This window comes from Gallus gallus, chromosome Z, assembly GCF_016699485.2.
Source record: "Gallus gallus isolate bGalGal1 chromosome Z, bGalGal1.mat.broiler.GRCg7b, whole genome shotgun sequence".
NCBI lineage: Eukaryota > Metazoa > Chordata > Aves > Galliformes > Phasianidae > Gallus > Gallus gallus.
This window is the reverse complement of record NC_052572.1, coordinates 24,821,537-24,837,287: the sequence shown is the minus strand read 5'-3', so window position 1 is coordinate 24,837,287 and position 15,751 is coordinate 24,821,537. Positions and strand designations below refer to the sequence as shown.

The following is a 15,751-nucleotide window of genomic DNA, read 5'->3' as shown; positions in this document are numbered from 1 at the left end:
CTGCTGAACTTTGAGATACCGATCATAGTAACAGCAGCAGAATAGAACAAAGGGAAGGGAAGTGCAAGTGAAGCAGAAGCTTAAACCAAAGCAGTAAACTACATGTTGTTGACCTCTTTTTATTAAGAAGACTTGAAAAGGACATTATAATGGATTCAAAACATCAGGGGGGATGGAAGGAAGAGACAACACTTAAAAGAAATGATCCATGGAGAGAAAATCTCTAATAATTTATTGACCTTCAGTTTCACATTGTGAAAAAAAAAAAATACAAGTTTTACAAAACCTTAAAATGTAGTAGCAAACAAAAAGACACACCATAGACATATTACTTCTTCACTTGTACAGTTTCCTTTTAGTACATGAACCACATCTCTTCAACAGCCAGGAAAGAGAACATTATTCTGCTCGAATCACTCTTATTCAGACAGGTGTCAAACCTAGAGAAAAGGGGCTGCACATTTATACCAGGAGAGGAAGGCTGTCCTTTGTTACATGTTTCTACAGCAACCAGCCCGCAGAATAAGAGGAACCTTCTCGTCTTATGCCAAGGGTTTTGTGTGCACTCTGCTGTGAACCGCCTTCACTTCAAAGCACAGGCTGTGCACAGGACTGGAATGGCCAAGCATGCCACTGGGATTCCCACACCAGCTCCAAGCAAGAGCCCGGTGCCTTCCCTCCACAGCCAAAAGCCCACCCCAACTCCATCTTCCTCCAGCCTACCCACAGGAATTAATACAAAGGGCAGGAAAGCAGACCTTTGAAACAGCTGCAGAAGGCTTATCCCACTTCTGGAAACCACATAGTGCCACAGAGCAGATTTGTGCCGTAAGCTGAGCAGCAAGGTGCAGAGAGGCTTCGCACCTGGACTTACATCCGTTTGACAGGGAAAACAGGCCTCTAATCTGGATGCCCTGATTCAAGGAAGGGGCCCTGGCTCCTCATTTCCCCATGCCTTGCACCATCAGTAGCACCTGGGAGAGGACATGCAAAACACACGTGTCTGACGTGACAGCTCATTTGGTGCCCACAAGCCCTGAGATGCACGACGCCAGTGGCTCAAGCCAGCAGCAGGGCATCCTGTGCATGCAAAGGGATGCAGAGAGGAGACCTATCCTACCTAAGATGTTTTTCTATTGCTCAAAGCCATCTAGTAGAAAGGAGCTGATGTGGGGTGGGGGGATGCTATTGGGTTTTCTTTTTTTGTTAATCTATCATTTTGTTAATCTATCATTTCAACAGATCAGTTAAACTAGAAGAACTGTAACTGTTTGCATCTAGCTGGGCCTCACCCTTAAAATAAGCTGCTAATGCCTTTGCTAATCAACGTTGTCTGAGTATTCACAGAACGCCAAGTACTCTATTTCTGAAATGTAAAGGTCTACTCCAAACAGCAAGTCAAACATAAGGCAGCACAGAGAAACTTCCAGTGACCAGTGTAAATACTTTCAGATGACACAGCTTTCACAACTACAGCTACACCACTGTCACACAGAAAGGCAAACATCACCAATGTGACTATTTTTGTTTTGCATGCACGCATGCAGCTGTTTACTTATACTGCAGCACACACCAACCATGTTACTGAATGTGCCAGTCAAGTTGGGCTCCAGAAAAACATTTAGGGAAAAACACAATACAATACATGCTTTGTAACAGAATCTGGCAAAGAAAGCACCTGTGAAAAATAAGCTTCTGAAATCCAGAAGGAAAAGAGTAGCTTCGTATCTGTCTCAAGACCAGACGGATAAGAAACAAATTTCTTTAAAAAATTAAAAGGTTGGTTTCTGAGGGCTGTATCAGACACTCTGAACAACCGAGTGTTTATATACATACCTGGCAATGAAAGAGAAAAGGCAGAACAGTCTGAGGGTTATTTTTAAGACTAGGAGCTTTGAAATTCATTTTCTATCCCCATGAGAATTTGCTAGAGCACTTGGGTCTTTGATTCTTGCCCACTCAGTTGATCATCTGAAATCCAGATGGATGAGGCAATCCAGTCAGTGCAAAATTGCTGCTCTTGCATTTAAGACTTCATCTCTAACATATCTTGAGGTTTTTACTTTTATTCCTGAATCAGCCGCACTCCACTCACTGGGGTCAATGTGGCTGAACTGTAGGTATCCCCTTCTCCAATCCAATAAATAAATAAATAACTTTGGACAATGACTTCATCTGGGCTTGGTATCCAGAAGCTATTCCACAGTATTTGCATTGCAATCAGGGAGCTGCACAAAGAGAAAGCTGCACATGGTTTTGGCTATTTCCGGATAAGAAATTGAAAGGCATGACCAGCGAATGAAATGTAGCAAGGACACCATCTACAAGATGCACCACATGCAACCTGGGGAGTTGGTGGCCTGAGAAAGTGACTTCCATGGCTTCTTCCTTTATTAAGTGTGTAACTTAAGATCCTGCTTTGTAATCCTTCCATTTCTGACCGGGAAGCCACCCCTCCCTCTCACCGTTACCCAACAGTTTTCTTTCTTTGTGCAGCAGAGCAAGTCAGCAATCACAAAATGTGCAAAACATACAACAATTCACACAAGCCCTTACAACATGAAGACAATTGCAGGCATTGTTTCAGCATGCAAGCACAGAACAATAAATAACTGTATCTACAACAAGTAACGTAACAAGAATAGGACAGTCCAGGTTACTTATAAATACAGGGAGGAAAGGGAACAAGAAGCATTTGGGGGTGACACTTTTGCTCCCCACTGTTGCAAGAAGATTTTGCCACTGTGCTCTTCCTCCTCCAGCAGGAGGTCATTCGCTGCAGGGTCCAGGAGATGCCGTAGGCATGCCCACAGACAAGCACCTCTGGCTTGCAGAGTTCTCCAGCAGCACAGCTCCCTTCATCCCGCTGATTCTGACCCAGCCTGCTACCCTGCAGCTGGCGCTGACGCTTCAAGTCATCACAAAGGGGAGTGACAACCATTTCAAATTTCTCATACAAACAGCAGTCCGCAAAGATCAAGAGCCGTGTGCTGCACTGCTCAGAGAAGTCTCGTCTCTTCTTTCTCTCTTCTGAAGGACTGATTAATATTGGCATTAATCCACAATTAATAGCACAAGGACCAGATCATAGGTTCACTCATTCGTATTTAAACCATGTGCTGAAGTCCAGAAGACAGTTTTTTCCTCCCGTTCCTTCATGTGTAGTTTAGATAATTTACAAGGTGCGGATGATTTTCTTCAAATGCAAGAGATGCTGAGCGATTTTTTCTTCATTAAAACCATTTATCCAGATCCGAGGTTCCAATTCTCTTCTCCCAACAGTGGAGTAAACTAAAAGCATGGGAAGAAAAAAAAAAGAGAGAGAGAGAGAGAGAGAGAAGAAAGGCTTAAAGGGCTTTGCTGAGACAAGGTACCATAAGGTTTTTGTTAGATGTCCAAGAAAATCTAACAGCTAGGCTTAGGACACAATCCACTTGATGCTCTTTCCCACCCCCTGCCACCTTAGTGTTCCAACTACTGATAAATAAACCAGCCATGAACATTATTACTTAGGGTCAGATTTGCCCTACCAGCCCTCCTCGATAAACCACCCCATTCAGCAACAGAAAGGCGTCAGTTAAATTTTCAGATACCAATCCAATCCTTTGAAAGCCAGGTCGAACTGGCCAGATATGGCTGAACGTGATGGACTCTGCATTCCGCATACCTTAACATTTCTGTGTTCCCCCTGCATGCCCATGGATTTCTTTTAAGTGAAGTTTGTGCAATTTCTCTCCCACAGAAGCCCAACTGAACAGTTCCTTCTGTCCCTGGGACACAGCAAACCTGGCTGGAGTAATGCAAACAGGGAGGTGAAGGCGTTTCACCCCAATGCTTCCATTCACCATGAAGAACTCTAAATTGAATTTATTCATGGTATAGAAAAAGACATATTAATCCCCTTACTTAAAACATCTCTGCTATTCATTAGAGCAGAAACCTGCTTCATTCCTTTTCACACAGCAGTGCACCACGCATCAATAATTCCATCCTGGAGTCTTTTATAAAAACTGATTATTCAATGAAAAATTCAGCCTTTGGATCCTGGGATTGTGCTCTCCATTTTCACTTTGAAGCTGCATTAAAACGCCAGCTTCCAGACCATCATCAGCTTGTTAGCAGTCATTTCTGACAGCACTGCTAGCATTTGCAGAGTCAAACCCAAATCATTACAATGCCAAAGAGCTGCAGTGAACTCAGTTCGCTTGAAGGTAACACGTATTCCTCAAGCTGTTATGCCTAAGTACAACAGGGAGCACACACTGGAAATGCAGTAGCCCACGTAACAGCTTAAAGACTCGTGCCTTTTTTGCAACTGTGGGCTCCAAACAGGCTATCTTCATTACATCCAAAAAAGCTTCTGCTCTTAGTGTTGATTAGTGTTTTCTAGACATTCCTCGGGGCAGCATGTCATTCTTCCCATTGAAGAACACACAAATCAGCTCTGAAGCCAAAACAATCTTCCCCATCACAGGATGAACTTTAAAAATACACATAAATGATTCAAAACCAGAGGGGGAAAAAAAAAAAAAGAAAAACATTTCCAACCTACTCAAAAGCCCCAAGTTGGAGGAAAGGGACAAAGCAGACTAAAGTCTTCCTAAAAGCTGTCAGACTGGGGCCACACAGCGCCATGAAAACAGAGGGTAATCAGAAGTAATTTCCTTTTTGTCCCTCCCACCCACTGACAAAGCAGCAGGAGTCAGTGGGGAAGAAGAAGAAAAAAAAAACCACTTGCTGGATGAGCACACAAAATCGGGAGAGACTTTCAGTCTCTGTCTGTGTTCATCCAGTTATCTTGTGTGTCGGTGGAGCTAAAGTAATGGCTTTAACAAGACACTGCAAAGCAAACGAAAGCTTTTGCACTGCTATATTCCGAGGATGGGCTTTCAAAATACAACATGCTGTCTCAGGCGCTGTAAATGTTAGAACAATTAAGTCAGTCTCAGAAGAATAAGTCAATATTTTTCTTGGCACAGACCTCAGTCCGGGCATTCAATACTACTGTTCTGGTAACAGTGAGAAGCACTGAAAGTGAGTAATAATAGAAATTGACTGAAGATGTAAAGATGTTTTACCGGTGGGGGGGGGGGAAGCCGTGGCACAGAAATGAAGCTTCCCTCCTGCTCTCCATCAGGGTCCCGAACAGGAGGACCCTGAGGGTCTTCAAACACAATGCTCTGTGAATGTTCTTCTGGAGAACCCACCTCAGTCTGGACTGCTGGGGAACTAAGACGCAAATGCCAAGCTCACGTCATTACTTCAGCTGCATTTATTTGCCTGGTCCCTTCCAGCCTTCCTGCCTTCATGGTTACATTACACACACAGTTCAAATCCAAAAAGAAGTTGCCACTCATGGGGCACGGATTATTTAGGATTAGGCAAACCACTACGTTCCTTCAGCTGGCTGGCGGTGATGGCGATTCTGTCCTGACGTCTCCGGGGGGAAAGAGCAGCACAGCACTAACAGGAGTCTGCCAGATTTGTTGCAAAACAGACGGAGTAACAGTTCTGGAAAATGTCAGCAACTTACTTTATGTGATGTAACTCTCAGAAAGATAAAAACTAGGAAAAGCCAGGAATGGTTGAAACAAGTGGTAGTCTAGAACAACAGAAAACAGTTTTGAAAAATATTGGCCATGTATATTGGTACCTAGATATTTTCTTTTTATTTTTTTAATGAATGTTTTCTTCCCTCCTCCTAAAAACTGGAAGGTCACAGTATCCAAACAGGGAGGCCAGACTGAGACTTGCTTGGGAGAAGATACAGTGCTGAAGTTGCATCTGTAAGAGCTCGGCCCATTATGTGTAATTGCATTGTTTTGGAACAGTATGTGCTATAGACGGGTAATTATTTCAGCCAGCAATATTAATTATATGTCTTCCTGACACCGTATGCAGTCCCACATATATGTCCATAACTATTTTGAAAAAAAATCTGTATTTCAAAGTGTAACAATGGAAGAAATTCAACCTTAATCCAGGTAGGTGCAGCCTTGCTGTCTAGGCGAGACAGCGAATTTCATGTGAAGTCCTTGTAAAACACTTCTCATGGACTTAAGACATCAGGTTTCCCAGAAGAGGAAAGCACGCAGCCTGCCTGGAAATGCAACTGAATTCACTGTTCAGCTTCAGATCAGAATTTACTGTCCCTGCTACTGGATGGACAGAGTGACCTGACCTGTGCAGTCGGGAGAATGGCTCCGATCCCTTGTTTAGCATGCATTTGGAATAAAAGGGCAGAGCAGGATTCAGTTTCCAAAATATCATCTGCATTGCCTGACAAGGAAAGGGCCAAGAGAAATAACATTTTCCAACATCTAAGTTGTGCAGCAAGAGGTCCCGTGAGGAGAATGGATGCAGGGAGCACGGCAAGTCATCCAAAGCACCTACACTGTCACAGGCTGGTTTCTGGCCAGTTGCACGTACCTCATCACTCCAGCTGCACCACTGCACATACTTACGCCCCAGAGTGGAGACTGGAAGCTGTGTGAAAAGCATTATTATGGAGGAATTCAAAGGTGCTGTTCCTTACCTGATGATTTCTAATTGCAACACACACACACAATTATGAGGGGAGGTGCTTCCATGTGCTGACGAATGCCGTGGGAATCAGCGAGTAGGGCACGGTTGTTATGCTGTTCCATACGTCCAGAGTGGGATCATAGCAGTCCAGTGTTTTGCATCTCTGAATGCCAAAGTAGCCTCCAACAACATACAGCTTGTTTCCAGATGCCACTGCGTGGCAGCTCATCCGCTTGGCTGTCACGTCTCCCACCTTAGTCCACTGGTATGTCTCACTGTTGAATTTGTAAGCAGAGCACGCAGAGAATTCCGTATCTCCACCCATAATAAAAATCTGGTTACCCAGGACAGCTGCAGCAGTGTAGCGCCAGGGCTGGGGGCAGGTGGCTGGCACCGTCCATCTGTTCTCACACTGATCGTAGCACTGAACTTTGGGCAGCTTGTCGTGGCTGACGCTGGTCCCTCCAAAAGCAAACAGCTTCAGCTTTGCGCTGACCACAGCTGCATTGCTTACTCCCTCTCGCAGCGGAGCAACCATGGTCCATTTGTTGGTCACAGGGTCGTACTGTTCTACTTGCTTTAAGGATACTGAAGGGGAAGCTGGAAGGCATCCAGTGGCTGCGGTGTGTCCTCCTACCACGTACAGACAGTGCTTCAGTTCAGCAGAGCCATGGCCAAAGCGAGCCACCAGCATGGGAGCAGCCTTTGACCACTCCTCGTGAAGGGTGTCATACACCCACACATCTTTGGAGACTCCATTTTCTGACCCTCGTCCCCCAGTGATATACACTTTGCAGCCTATGGCACAAGCACTGAACTCTTTCCGCGGACTCGGTATGTCAGCCTTCGGAATGATCTCCTTTGCCTTCTGGTCCACCAGGTACAGCTTGTCACACATGAAAGTCTGGCCACCCAGAAGGAAAAGAGAATGGCCAGTTTTGCGGGGTCTGGCACACAAACTAGTGACCACTCCATCATTCTGTAGGATCTTTAACTTGCATCGTATCGATTCTTCTACTATCTCTTTGCTTTTCCTTTGCTTGGTGATAAGTTCTTCCATCGCCACGTTCTCCATCAGATATATGGCTGGCAAGAGGGCCAGTCTCACCGTCTGCAGTAGCTCGGGCAGGTAACAGTGACGCTTACTCAGGTCATAGTTGACCCAGTTGATAGCCGATTCATACACGAGCCTTTCATCTTCGGTTTCTAATTCTTCACTGGAAAGGAGCTGCACTACCATGTCTTTGGGCAGCTGGAGGAAGTCTTCACTTTTACTGATACTCTGGAAGTTGCTAAGGCACATCCTCCAAGAGAGCTCGTAAAGCTTGGTGCACTGGTGAGCATCTGACAGCAGGAGCATGCCAAGACAGTTGGTAGGATGAAGGTTCTTCTCCAGAAACTCTGCACAAGCATCCCTAATGTCCTGGAACTCCAGCATGTCACCAGCCTCCAGCAGCGACTCTGCGTTTTCCTCATTGATGATAACCCTGGAGGAATATGCATAGTCCAGGAGCAGCTCCAAGACCTCTGGGTGAATGGAGTTATGGAAGTTGACTTCGCTATCCTGGCTCTCTTTCAGTCCTCCACTGAACATCGCTTCAAAATAGCGGCTGCAGGCAGCCAGGACAGCCCTGTGGCAGGGGAACGACCTGTTCCCAGCATGGAGGAGAACATCTGTAAAGAGGCGCTGCTGACGCAGAAGGTTCAGGTGAGTCAGGACGCTATCAGCATAGGATGACTTGTGGAATAAGTATATGTTTATGGAGCCAGTACTGGCCCTAGATTTGCGATTTTCATGCATGCTGACTGACATTTTCTTCCACACCTACAAACAAAGAAAAAAACATAAATGAGATTAATGAGAGTTTAATTCATTTTCTTTTTACATAACAAGAAGTGTATCTATTACTCACTATAAGATGGGGGGAAGAAAAAACGGCTTAATTTGTGGATGACTGGACAGAGAATGCAGACACAGAATGTACCTCTGGCATGTGTTTATTTTCTGTAAGATGAGTTTCATAAATGACATACTGTAAATTTGTTGCCCAAGAGCAGGTTTATCTTGGGAAACCTGATCTCCAACTTCCACAGCAATACAGTAAGCAAGTAAGTCACAGGAGAAAGAAAAGGAACCAGGGCTGATTTTCTCACCGTTCCCCAATCTAGACCAGCTGATTCATTACATATGTACATATGCACATGCTTGAAACATTCTCCTGTACTGAATCATAGCAGGAAGAGCTACCAGACAGAATACCTAAGGAATGTCAAAAGCAGCATGATGAACAAAAAACTACTAATCCCATTAGGAAGCTTCGCTTTGTTACAACAATTCCATATGCAACAGCAGGGAATGAAAAAGGGGAACCTTAAAAGGAAAACTTAACAAGGATCATAAGTTTAGACTTGCAAAATCTTTAAAAAATATTACAGTTGAATTTCAGAGATTACATCTTGAACTCTGCCAGCGGCCGCCTGCTGCGGAGCACACAGCAACAGCACACACAACGGGCAGAGTCAGCAGAAAGATGTTTTCACTGCCAGATGAAGTCATCAAGGCATCACCACGCTGTGGCTACTTCAAGAGCCAGGTACTCAGAGTGCAAGCCATCAACTGCTACTGGCTGCTCTTGAGTTGTGGAGGAGACAAAACAAGAGAAACATCCTATGCTGTTCTATTCCTGACAAACAGTGGTTCTCAGTCCTTATCAGGTGAATATTCCTGTTGTCTGCCATGATATGCAGGTCTACGTATGATTACTGGACTAAGATTCCAGATTTAATTAAGAGTTGTGCCAAAGCAGCCAAAGCAGCACAGAGTATGCGGGAAGAGAGGAATACTGGGAGTTATATAGAGCTAATGGCTGAAAAACCACAGTGCAATGAATAGGTGAAGCATACAGAGCCCAGTGCAGGCTACGGCTGTGACTGCTACTGTTAAAACCTCACTTCTCATTCCAAACTACAGAGGAAGCTTGGAGAAAGAAGAGAACCAAGCTTCCCTAATTTCTATGATACTCTCTTACGCAGAGTCCCTTTTACTGCACCTTCAAATAAGGATCAGGGCAAGAGCCTACCTGGAAAGCTCCCAGTGCTCAAAGTCAGAGCATGACCTGAGGCCACCTGCAGAGGTTTTTCATGTGGATGTACTTCCCTCTCTCACAGACTTGAGCATTTTCATATTCCTGAGCATGTTTAAGCAGTACACAACCGTACAACTCTATTCCCACATTTCATGCTTCAAGCTGACACAAAGCTTGAAGAGCCTCAAAAATAAAAATCCTTTAATGAATGCATTTGTTTTTCTAGGTTCAGAACCCTCAACAACATCAAAACCATACATGACTCACTTGGACAACAGACTTCACCTCACAATATCCTATTCATGCATAATGGAGGGTACACACACTCTGCCACATGTGCAGCCAACCAGTACTATTCTGCTTGCTAAACAATGTGCAGAATAATCAATTTGTCACATACAACAGAAAGTTTGTGACACACCTTTCACTTCAGTTGCAGGGGGAGGGAAAAAAAAAAACCCAACACCTTAAAACCAACACCAATTAGGGAACAAAGAGGCACCTTACTGCAAAACTACCATAACCCATTTCCTTTAATATGGGAAAATGACTTCCCTGGTACACTTCAACTGGGATTGAAAAGAGCAAGCAATACAGCTGCCTGTAGAGTGCTCAGTCCAAAATCCTTTAAAGCTCATAGGAATCCTTCCCCATCAGAGCCACAACCTGAGTACCTGACACACAAAAGTTTGAAAAGGTGTTTTAAAACCCTGGTCCCATGACCAGCCTACAAAATGCATTGATACCAAGCACATAGATACAGAACAGCTTCGGGAGGCTGGTACGTCCTCTCAATGCAAATCCTTTCATAAGAAGAGTGAAATTACCTTTAAAACAATTCTATTAACCAGCAAAGAGAATGGTGTCTGACTTAGATGCCATTCAAGGATCTTCAACACTAATCTCAGGCTAAAATTACACACGTAACGTACAGCCAAGAAGATTATACTGACCACATACTCTCTCAGGCTGAAACCTGCTGGAAATGAAGGATTACAGAAAGGGTCATGGTTTACAGTATATAAACACAAACAGTGTGGAGACAGGTGGGAAGAGCCCTTCACCAAGAACCCCCTGAAAGGTTTTAGAACTTTCCCAAGCATTTTACCTTTTTTAAGGCCATCACAATGCAATGCACAGCACCGACTGGATCTCTACAGCTCAGCTTTCCTCACGCTGAGGAAATAAACCTGCAAGGCCTCCTTTGCCAGGCAGTGGGATGGGAGCTGAACACCCAGTGTGAGACGACAGAGCTACCAGGAACCAAGGATGGTGCTCAATGCCCCCTGCTCTCTGTCCCAGCCAAGGGCAGGTGCAGACAAACAGCCCTGGCACGCCAGGATTTCCACAGTATGCCAGGGAATACAGTTCTTCTCCTTTCCTCCCATGCACTGGGGAAGCTCAGAGCATGCAGAAAACCTCTTACCCCGCACTCAGGGTTCAGTATTAGGGCAGGTAAAGTTCACATCAGAGGCTGCAAGCATTCAGCACCTACAGTCCACTAAGAACCACTAGCAAAGATCACTCGGAATGAGACCGCAACCACAACAAAATAGAAGCAAACTTAAAAAAAAAAAAAAAAAAACTTACCCAGCAACTACACAGACACTGGAGGGTATTGAGCTACAAACACATGTGGAAGGGAGGAACAGACTGCTGCATGCTGCCCAAGCCCACCCACAGCCCCAGTAAGGAGCACTGCTGTTTAAAATAATAATAACAAGAATAAAATAAGAGACAAGAAATGCTCTCAAGCAGCTACAATGTAAGGCAGTCACATTTCACCCCACTAAAGGAGGAGACTTGGTCCCTCAGCGAGTAATGCCAGTTCTTACGGAGCACTTGCAGTGCTGGTCTTTAACTGCTACGGTAACACTGTCTTTATCATCACAATGCCATCCACAAAGAAGAATTCAAAGTATGCCAGTTCACATTTAAGATAAGCTAACATATTTCCCCAAACAGAACAAAGATGCGTATCTACACGTATCTTTTCCTCCTCCACGGTTGCTGAGATGAGCTCACACATGGACGAACCCCTAAGAGCAATTATCCTAATTGACTAACGAGCAGCGTTTCTGTGAACATGCCTTTTTGCAGCTTCTGACAATTAGCTCCGTCCAGAACCATGCAAGAATGTTAAATGGTATAAATGACATCTCTGATTTCTCCGTTCGGTGCTGGAAATCATGCAAGCCTCAAATACTTCAGCGGAGGTAATTTACAGTCAGTGAGCAAATGTTCATCTTGAATAAAATGAGTCAACTCCCTTCAGGCGACTTTTCCTTAGAAATAATAATATTAGTATGTAAAAAAACAAGAAGTGGTCAGTAAATTACAGATACAGATTTTATCTGGGAACAGAGGTTCAACCAGGACTTTGATTTAGAATTACACTTCAACAGGCTGCTTGTCACAGCAGCCCCTGCAGTAAACACGATTTTAAAACTGAACAACAGACTCCCTGCCCTACTTCTTTGCAGGTCACAGCCTAAATCAAATGAAGAATTAAGCATTTTCAAATTACCGACACAGCCGCGATGTAGACTCATTTCCATACGAGTCTGTAATTACACGGGGCTGGTTGAGTTTTAGCGCAGAATCAGTGAAACTGATGGGGAAAAGGAAATGTGCCATACATCCCACCGATCTGACTGATACTGCTTTCAGCTGCTAACCCCGCGGCGATACCGTCGGTCTCGCTGAGCCGAGTCCCGATCCTGCCGGAACTCCTCCAGCACAAGCTCAGCGGCTCCCCGGGACCTGCAGCGAGATGGAAAGCAGAGCACGCTGCTCCTGCGAGGAATGCAACGCCGCTCACCGCACGCAGACAAAGAAACCCAGCACTAAATTCCCTATAGTTCACTCCATCGCAGAGCCTGAACAACCCCGTCTCCGAAACAAAAAATTCCCCGTTTTCTTCCCAACCTGATGCAGAAACAGTGCGATAAGTCAAAGCGCATCTGTTTTTCTTTACAGAGCAACAACCACGTGGAAAAGTTTCTGCTCCGGAGCAGGCGGAGCAGCCCCGTAGCCAGCTCCGGCAGCAGCGCGGCGCCGGTCCTTCCCCCGTGCCTGCCACCGCCGAGGGATGCCCCGGCCCGGGGAGGCAGCCCGGCAGCCTCGCAGCAGCACCCGGCGCTCCGCAGGACAGCCGCGTACCGGAGACACTCAACCCCAGCGCCGGCATCCGCCCGCTTCCCCGCTGCGGGCAGAAGGGACAGAGCGGTGCGGGGGAGCGGCTGCGGTGCGGCGGGCGCAGAGCCCACCCGTCCCACCCCGGCTGCGCGCAGCCCCGCGCCGCCCTCCCGCCTCCCTCCGCGAGCGGCTCGCCGGGCACCGACTTACAGCGGCTGCTGCCGAGCGGGCGTCCCTCGGCCTCCGCGCATGGGAAGGGAGAGACGGCCGTGCGGAGAGGCGGCCGGCGTAGGTGGTGCCGGCAGCAGGAGGCGGACCGCGGCGGGGAAGGAGGAGAGGAGGACGGGAGAACGGGCGGCTGCTGCTGGCACCGCCGAGCCGCAGCTCTGCCCCGTCGGCGGCGCAGGGACGGGGTATATGGGCTGGGGGGCGGGGAGGCTATGCAAAGCGGCTGGGTGACACCCGGGGGAGGGACGGGGAGGGAGCGGGCGGGCCGGCGGGCGGGCGGCTGCGCTGTCATAGGAGTTCGCGTTCCGGGGAAGGTGCGGGATATCCCAGCGCCGCTACTCCAGGGCTGTGCGGGTGGCCGAGCTGCGGTCACCGCTCCGCCGTGCGGGCACAGGAATACCCGCGCGGGTGCGGGCAGGAGCCGGGATACCGCTGCCGGCGCTGCCCCGCGGAGAATGCGCGGCGGCGCCCCGAGCCTGGGAGCGGTGGCGGAGCTGCTGCCGCTCGGTGGCTGCGCTTGCAGCGCGAGGCTGCGCCTGGCTTTCGATACTTCCCAATTAACGAAGTGTGAGAAAAACGCACGTGTGCAACAGGCCGATGTAAAAAATAAACACAGACGTAATAGAGGTGTTTACACAGCGGCGTTGTGCAGCTCTCGACCATTCTATACTGATTTTTCTATGCTGATTTACCGTTTCCTAATGCTACTTGCAGCATACAGAGACTTCAAGAAAGGTAAGAACAATGAGTTTACCCCCACCAACTCACAGCTGCATGTAACAGTTTGTGCAATTCATTTGTTCCTCAGAAGGAAACACCGTTTCTTCTCTCAGAGAACACCCCTGCAAGCAATTCACTAACATGCATACAGTTACTTGTGTTCCTGTTGCTGCACCCCAACGCTGCAGATACACACGAGCTCAGCGTATAGCAGCACGCATCTGGAGCTCTGGAGAACCTGGGGATGACAGCAAGCAATGCGATTTTGGTCAGACAAAGAGCAGGTGAAAGAGTAATCTCTTTCACACGTCTGCATGTTTACAGTAGTTTGATTATGACATGAAATTCTGTAGATTGCAAGGTTAAGAATGTTGCATATCTATATGTAATAAAGTGCATTTGAAAGATATCTAGGTGTGAGAGAAGCTCTTGGATATTGTGAATCACCTTATACAAGGGGTATGCATGGACACGATGGCCTAACCTGGTGCTCACTTCAGTCAGGCAGCGCGTGTGGATTCTGGATTTATTCTGTTTATGACTGACTTTTCTAGCACCATGGGCTGTCAAATTATGAATCTGGGTTTCTCCTTTCATCGTATCACGCTCCATAAAATCTGATCCTGCTTTCTCCCATTTTTCCTCCAACAAAACATTCAGAGATTGCAGCCAAATCCTGCCCCAGTAGAACAAATTCCATTATGGTGAATTCTGCATAGTCTGGTGTCAGAAAGTCAGACGTTGTCATCCCATACAACTAAAAACATGGGGTCACATAATTTCATACAGGGTCAGATTTGTTCTCCTCCCTCCACACAGGCAAAATGATCACCAGGAGTGAAAAACACAAATGGGAGGGCAATATTAGATAGGCTGTAGTTCAGCAGCCACACCTTTTTATATGAGTCTGTTTTTGCTCCTAGTGATAAGGAATGGTCGGTGGAAAATAAACTCCGTAGAGAGGACAATATGTAAGGCTTATGCAGCTGCTCACGGCACGCATATTTGGGCAATGCTCTGGGTGACTGAAATGGGACAGTAATCCTCTGAGCGACCTCCATAAAACAAGAAATCTGTTGAGGTTAATGAGGGCAGAATAATTGGATGAAGCAACATGTTGCCTGTTGGAGAAACAGCCATAGAGCCAGACAGCCCCTTCTCCATGCATGTAACAGCACACATGCACCGTGTGAAAGAGAGAGAAGAAAAAGAAGAACTCGATTGTCTTCTGTCAGTTCCACAACTGGAAGCTCTACAGACCACAGCAGTGGCTCTCTTGCATGTCTTCATGTGAGCTACTTTTCATGCTCAGAAGACAAAGAGCATCCATACCACCTCTGCTCCTTCCTGAAGAGGTGTTAGGACTAGGTAGCTCTGGTTGTAAATGCAGCTCATTTATACATTCATAACTAGAGTGCTTGCCTGGTTAGCATGGGATAAACACTCAACAAATTAACCTGGTCCAAAGCAAATCTTTGGCCCAGTTTACATTGGTCTGTCAGGTCACATTTAAACACAGTTCCGGTTAAGCCAGTTTTGTAGATGGGCCAATCTGTATTTTGACACTGCTGAAAACAAAGTTAGCCTAGCCTGTCCCAGGACATAGCTTAACATGCCCACTGAACTAGTTTGGACATGTTTCTCCTAGCATTCATATGCCAGGATAGATAGGATCTTTGAAATATTGCTAAACATCATGATTTTATCACAAATCACAAGACAATCAGCATTTTTCTCAAAGCCCCAGCTTCTGGAGTCATGTGAAAATGATAATCTCCTGGGGCTTATATATATATTTTTTAATAGTAAGTTGTAATGATAACTATGTGGAATGGAAGTGTGGCCTTTGAAAACGGAAGATGTACAAAACCCCAAATATTTTCTGTTTTCACCTCTGGAATTTTAAGTGCCACATTTGACTCCAGTGCAATTGGGGTAGCAAAAACTTCTTTGTTCAACTCAAATCCAACTTGCTATGTTTAAAAGCATTCCTGGTATAACTACACGAGTTTCATCTCCCAACTTCATTTAAATTGGTTTGGCTTCTGTGTTGA

General features: G+C 46.2%; 1 protein-coding gene across 4 annotated transcripts; it reads right to left on the bottom strand.

The window, feature by feature from the left end:
• Positions 1 to 202: 202 nt before the first annotated feature.
• Positions 203 to 13,142, bottom strand: ENC1 (ectodermal-neural cortex 1). Of its 4 annotated transcripts, none has more exons than XM_015277651.3 (3): positions 12,960 to 13,142; positions 6,536 to 8,350; positions 203 to 3,291 (listed from the first exon to the last, which is right to left on the bottom strand). In XM_015277651.3, exon 2 carries the CDS (start codon positions 8,336 to 8,338, stop codon positions 6,569 to 6,571), a length of 1,770 nt encoding a protein of 589 aa, XP_015133137.1. In that variant the 5' UTR covers positions 8,339 to 8,350; positions 12,960 to 13,142; the 3' UTR covers positions 203 to 3,291; positions 6,536 to 6,568. The 4 variants fall into 4 exon arrangements, with proteins under 4 accessions (XP_015133137.1, XP_040512093.1, XP_015133140.1 ...); XM_040656159.2 differs by having other exon boundaries at positions 12,139 to 13,060; XM_015277654.3 differs by lacking the exon at positions 203 to 3,291 and adding an exon at positions 3,853 to 5,511.
• Positions 13,143 to 15,751: the final 2,609 nt, after the last annotated feature.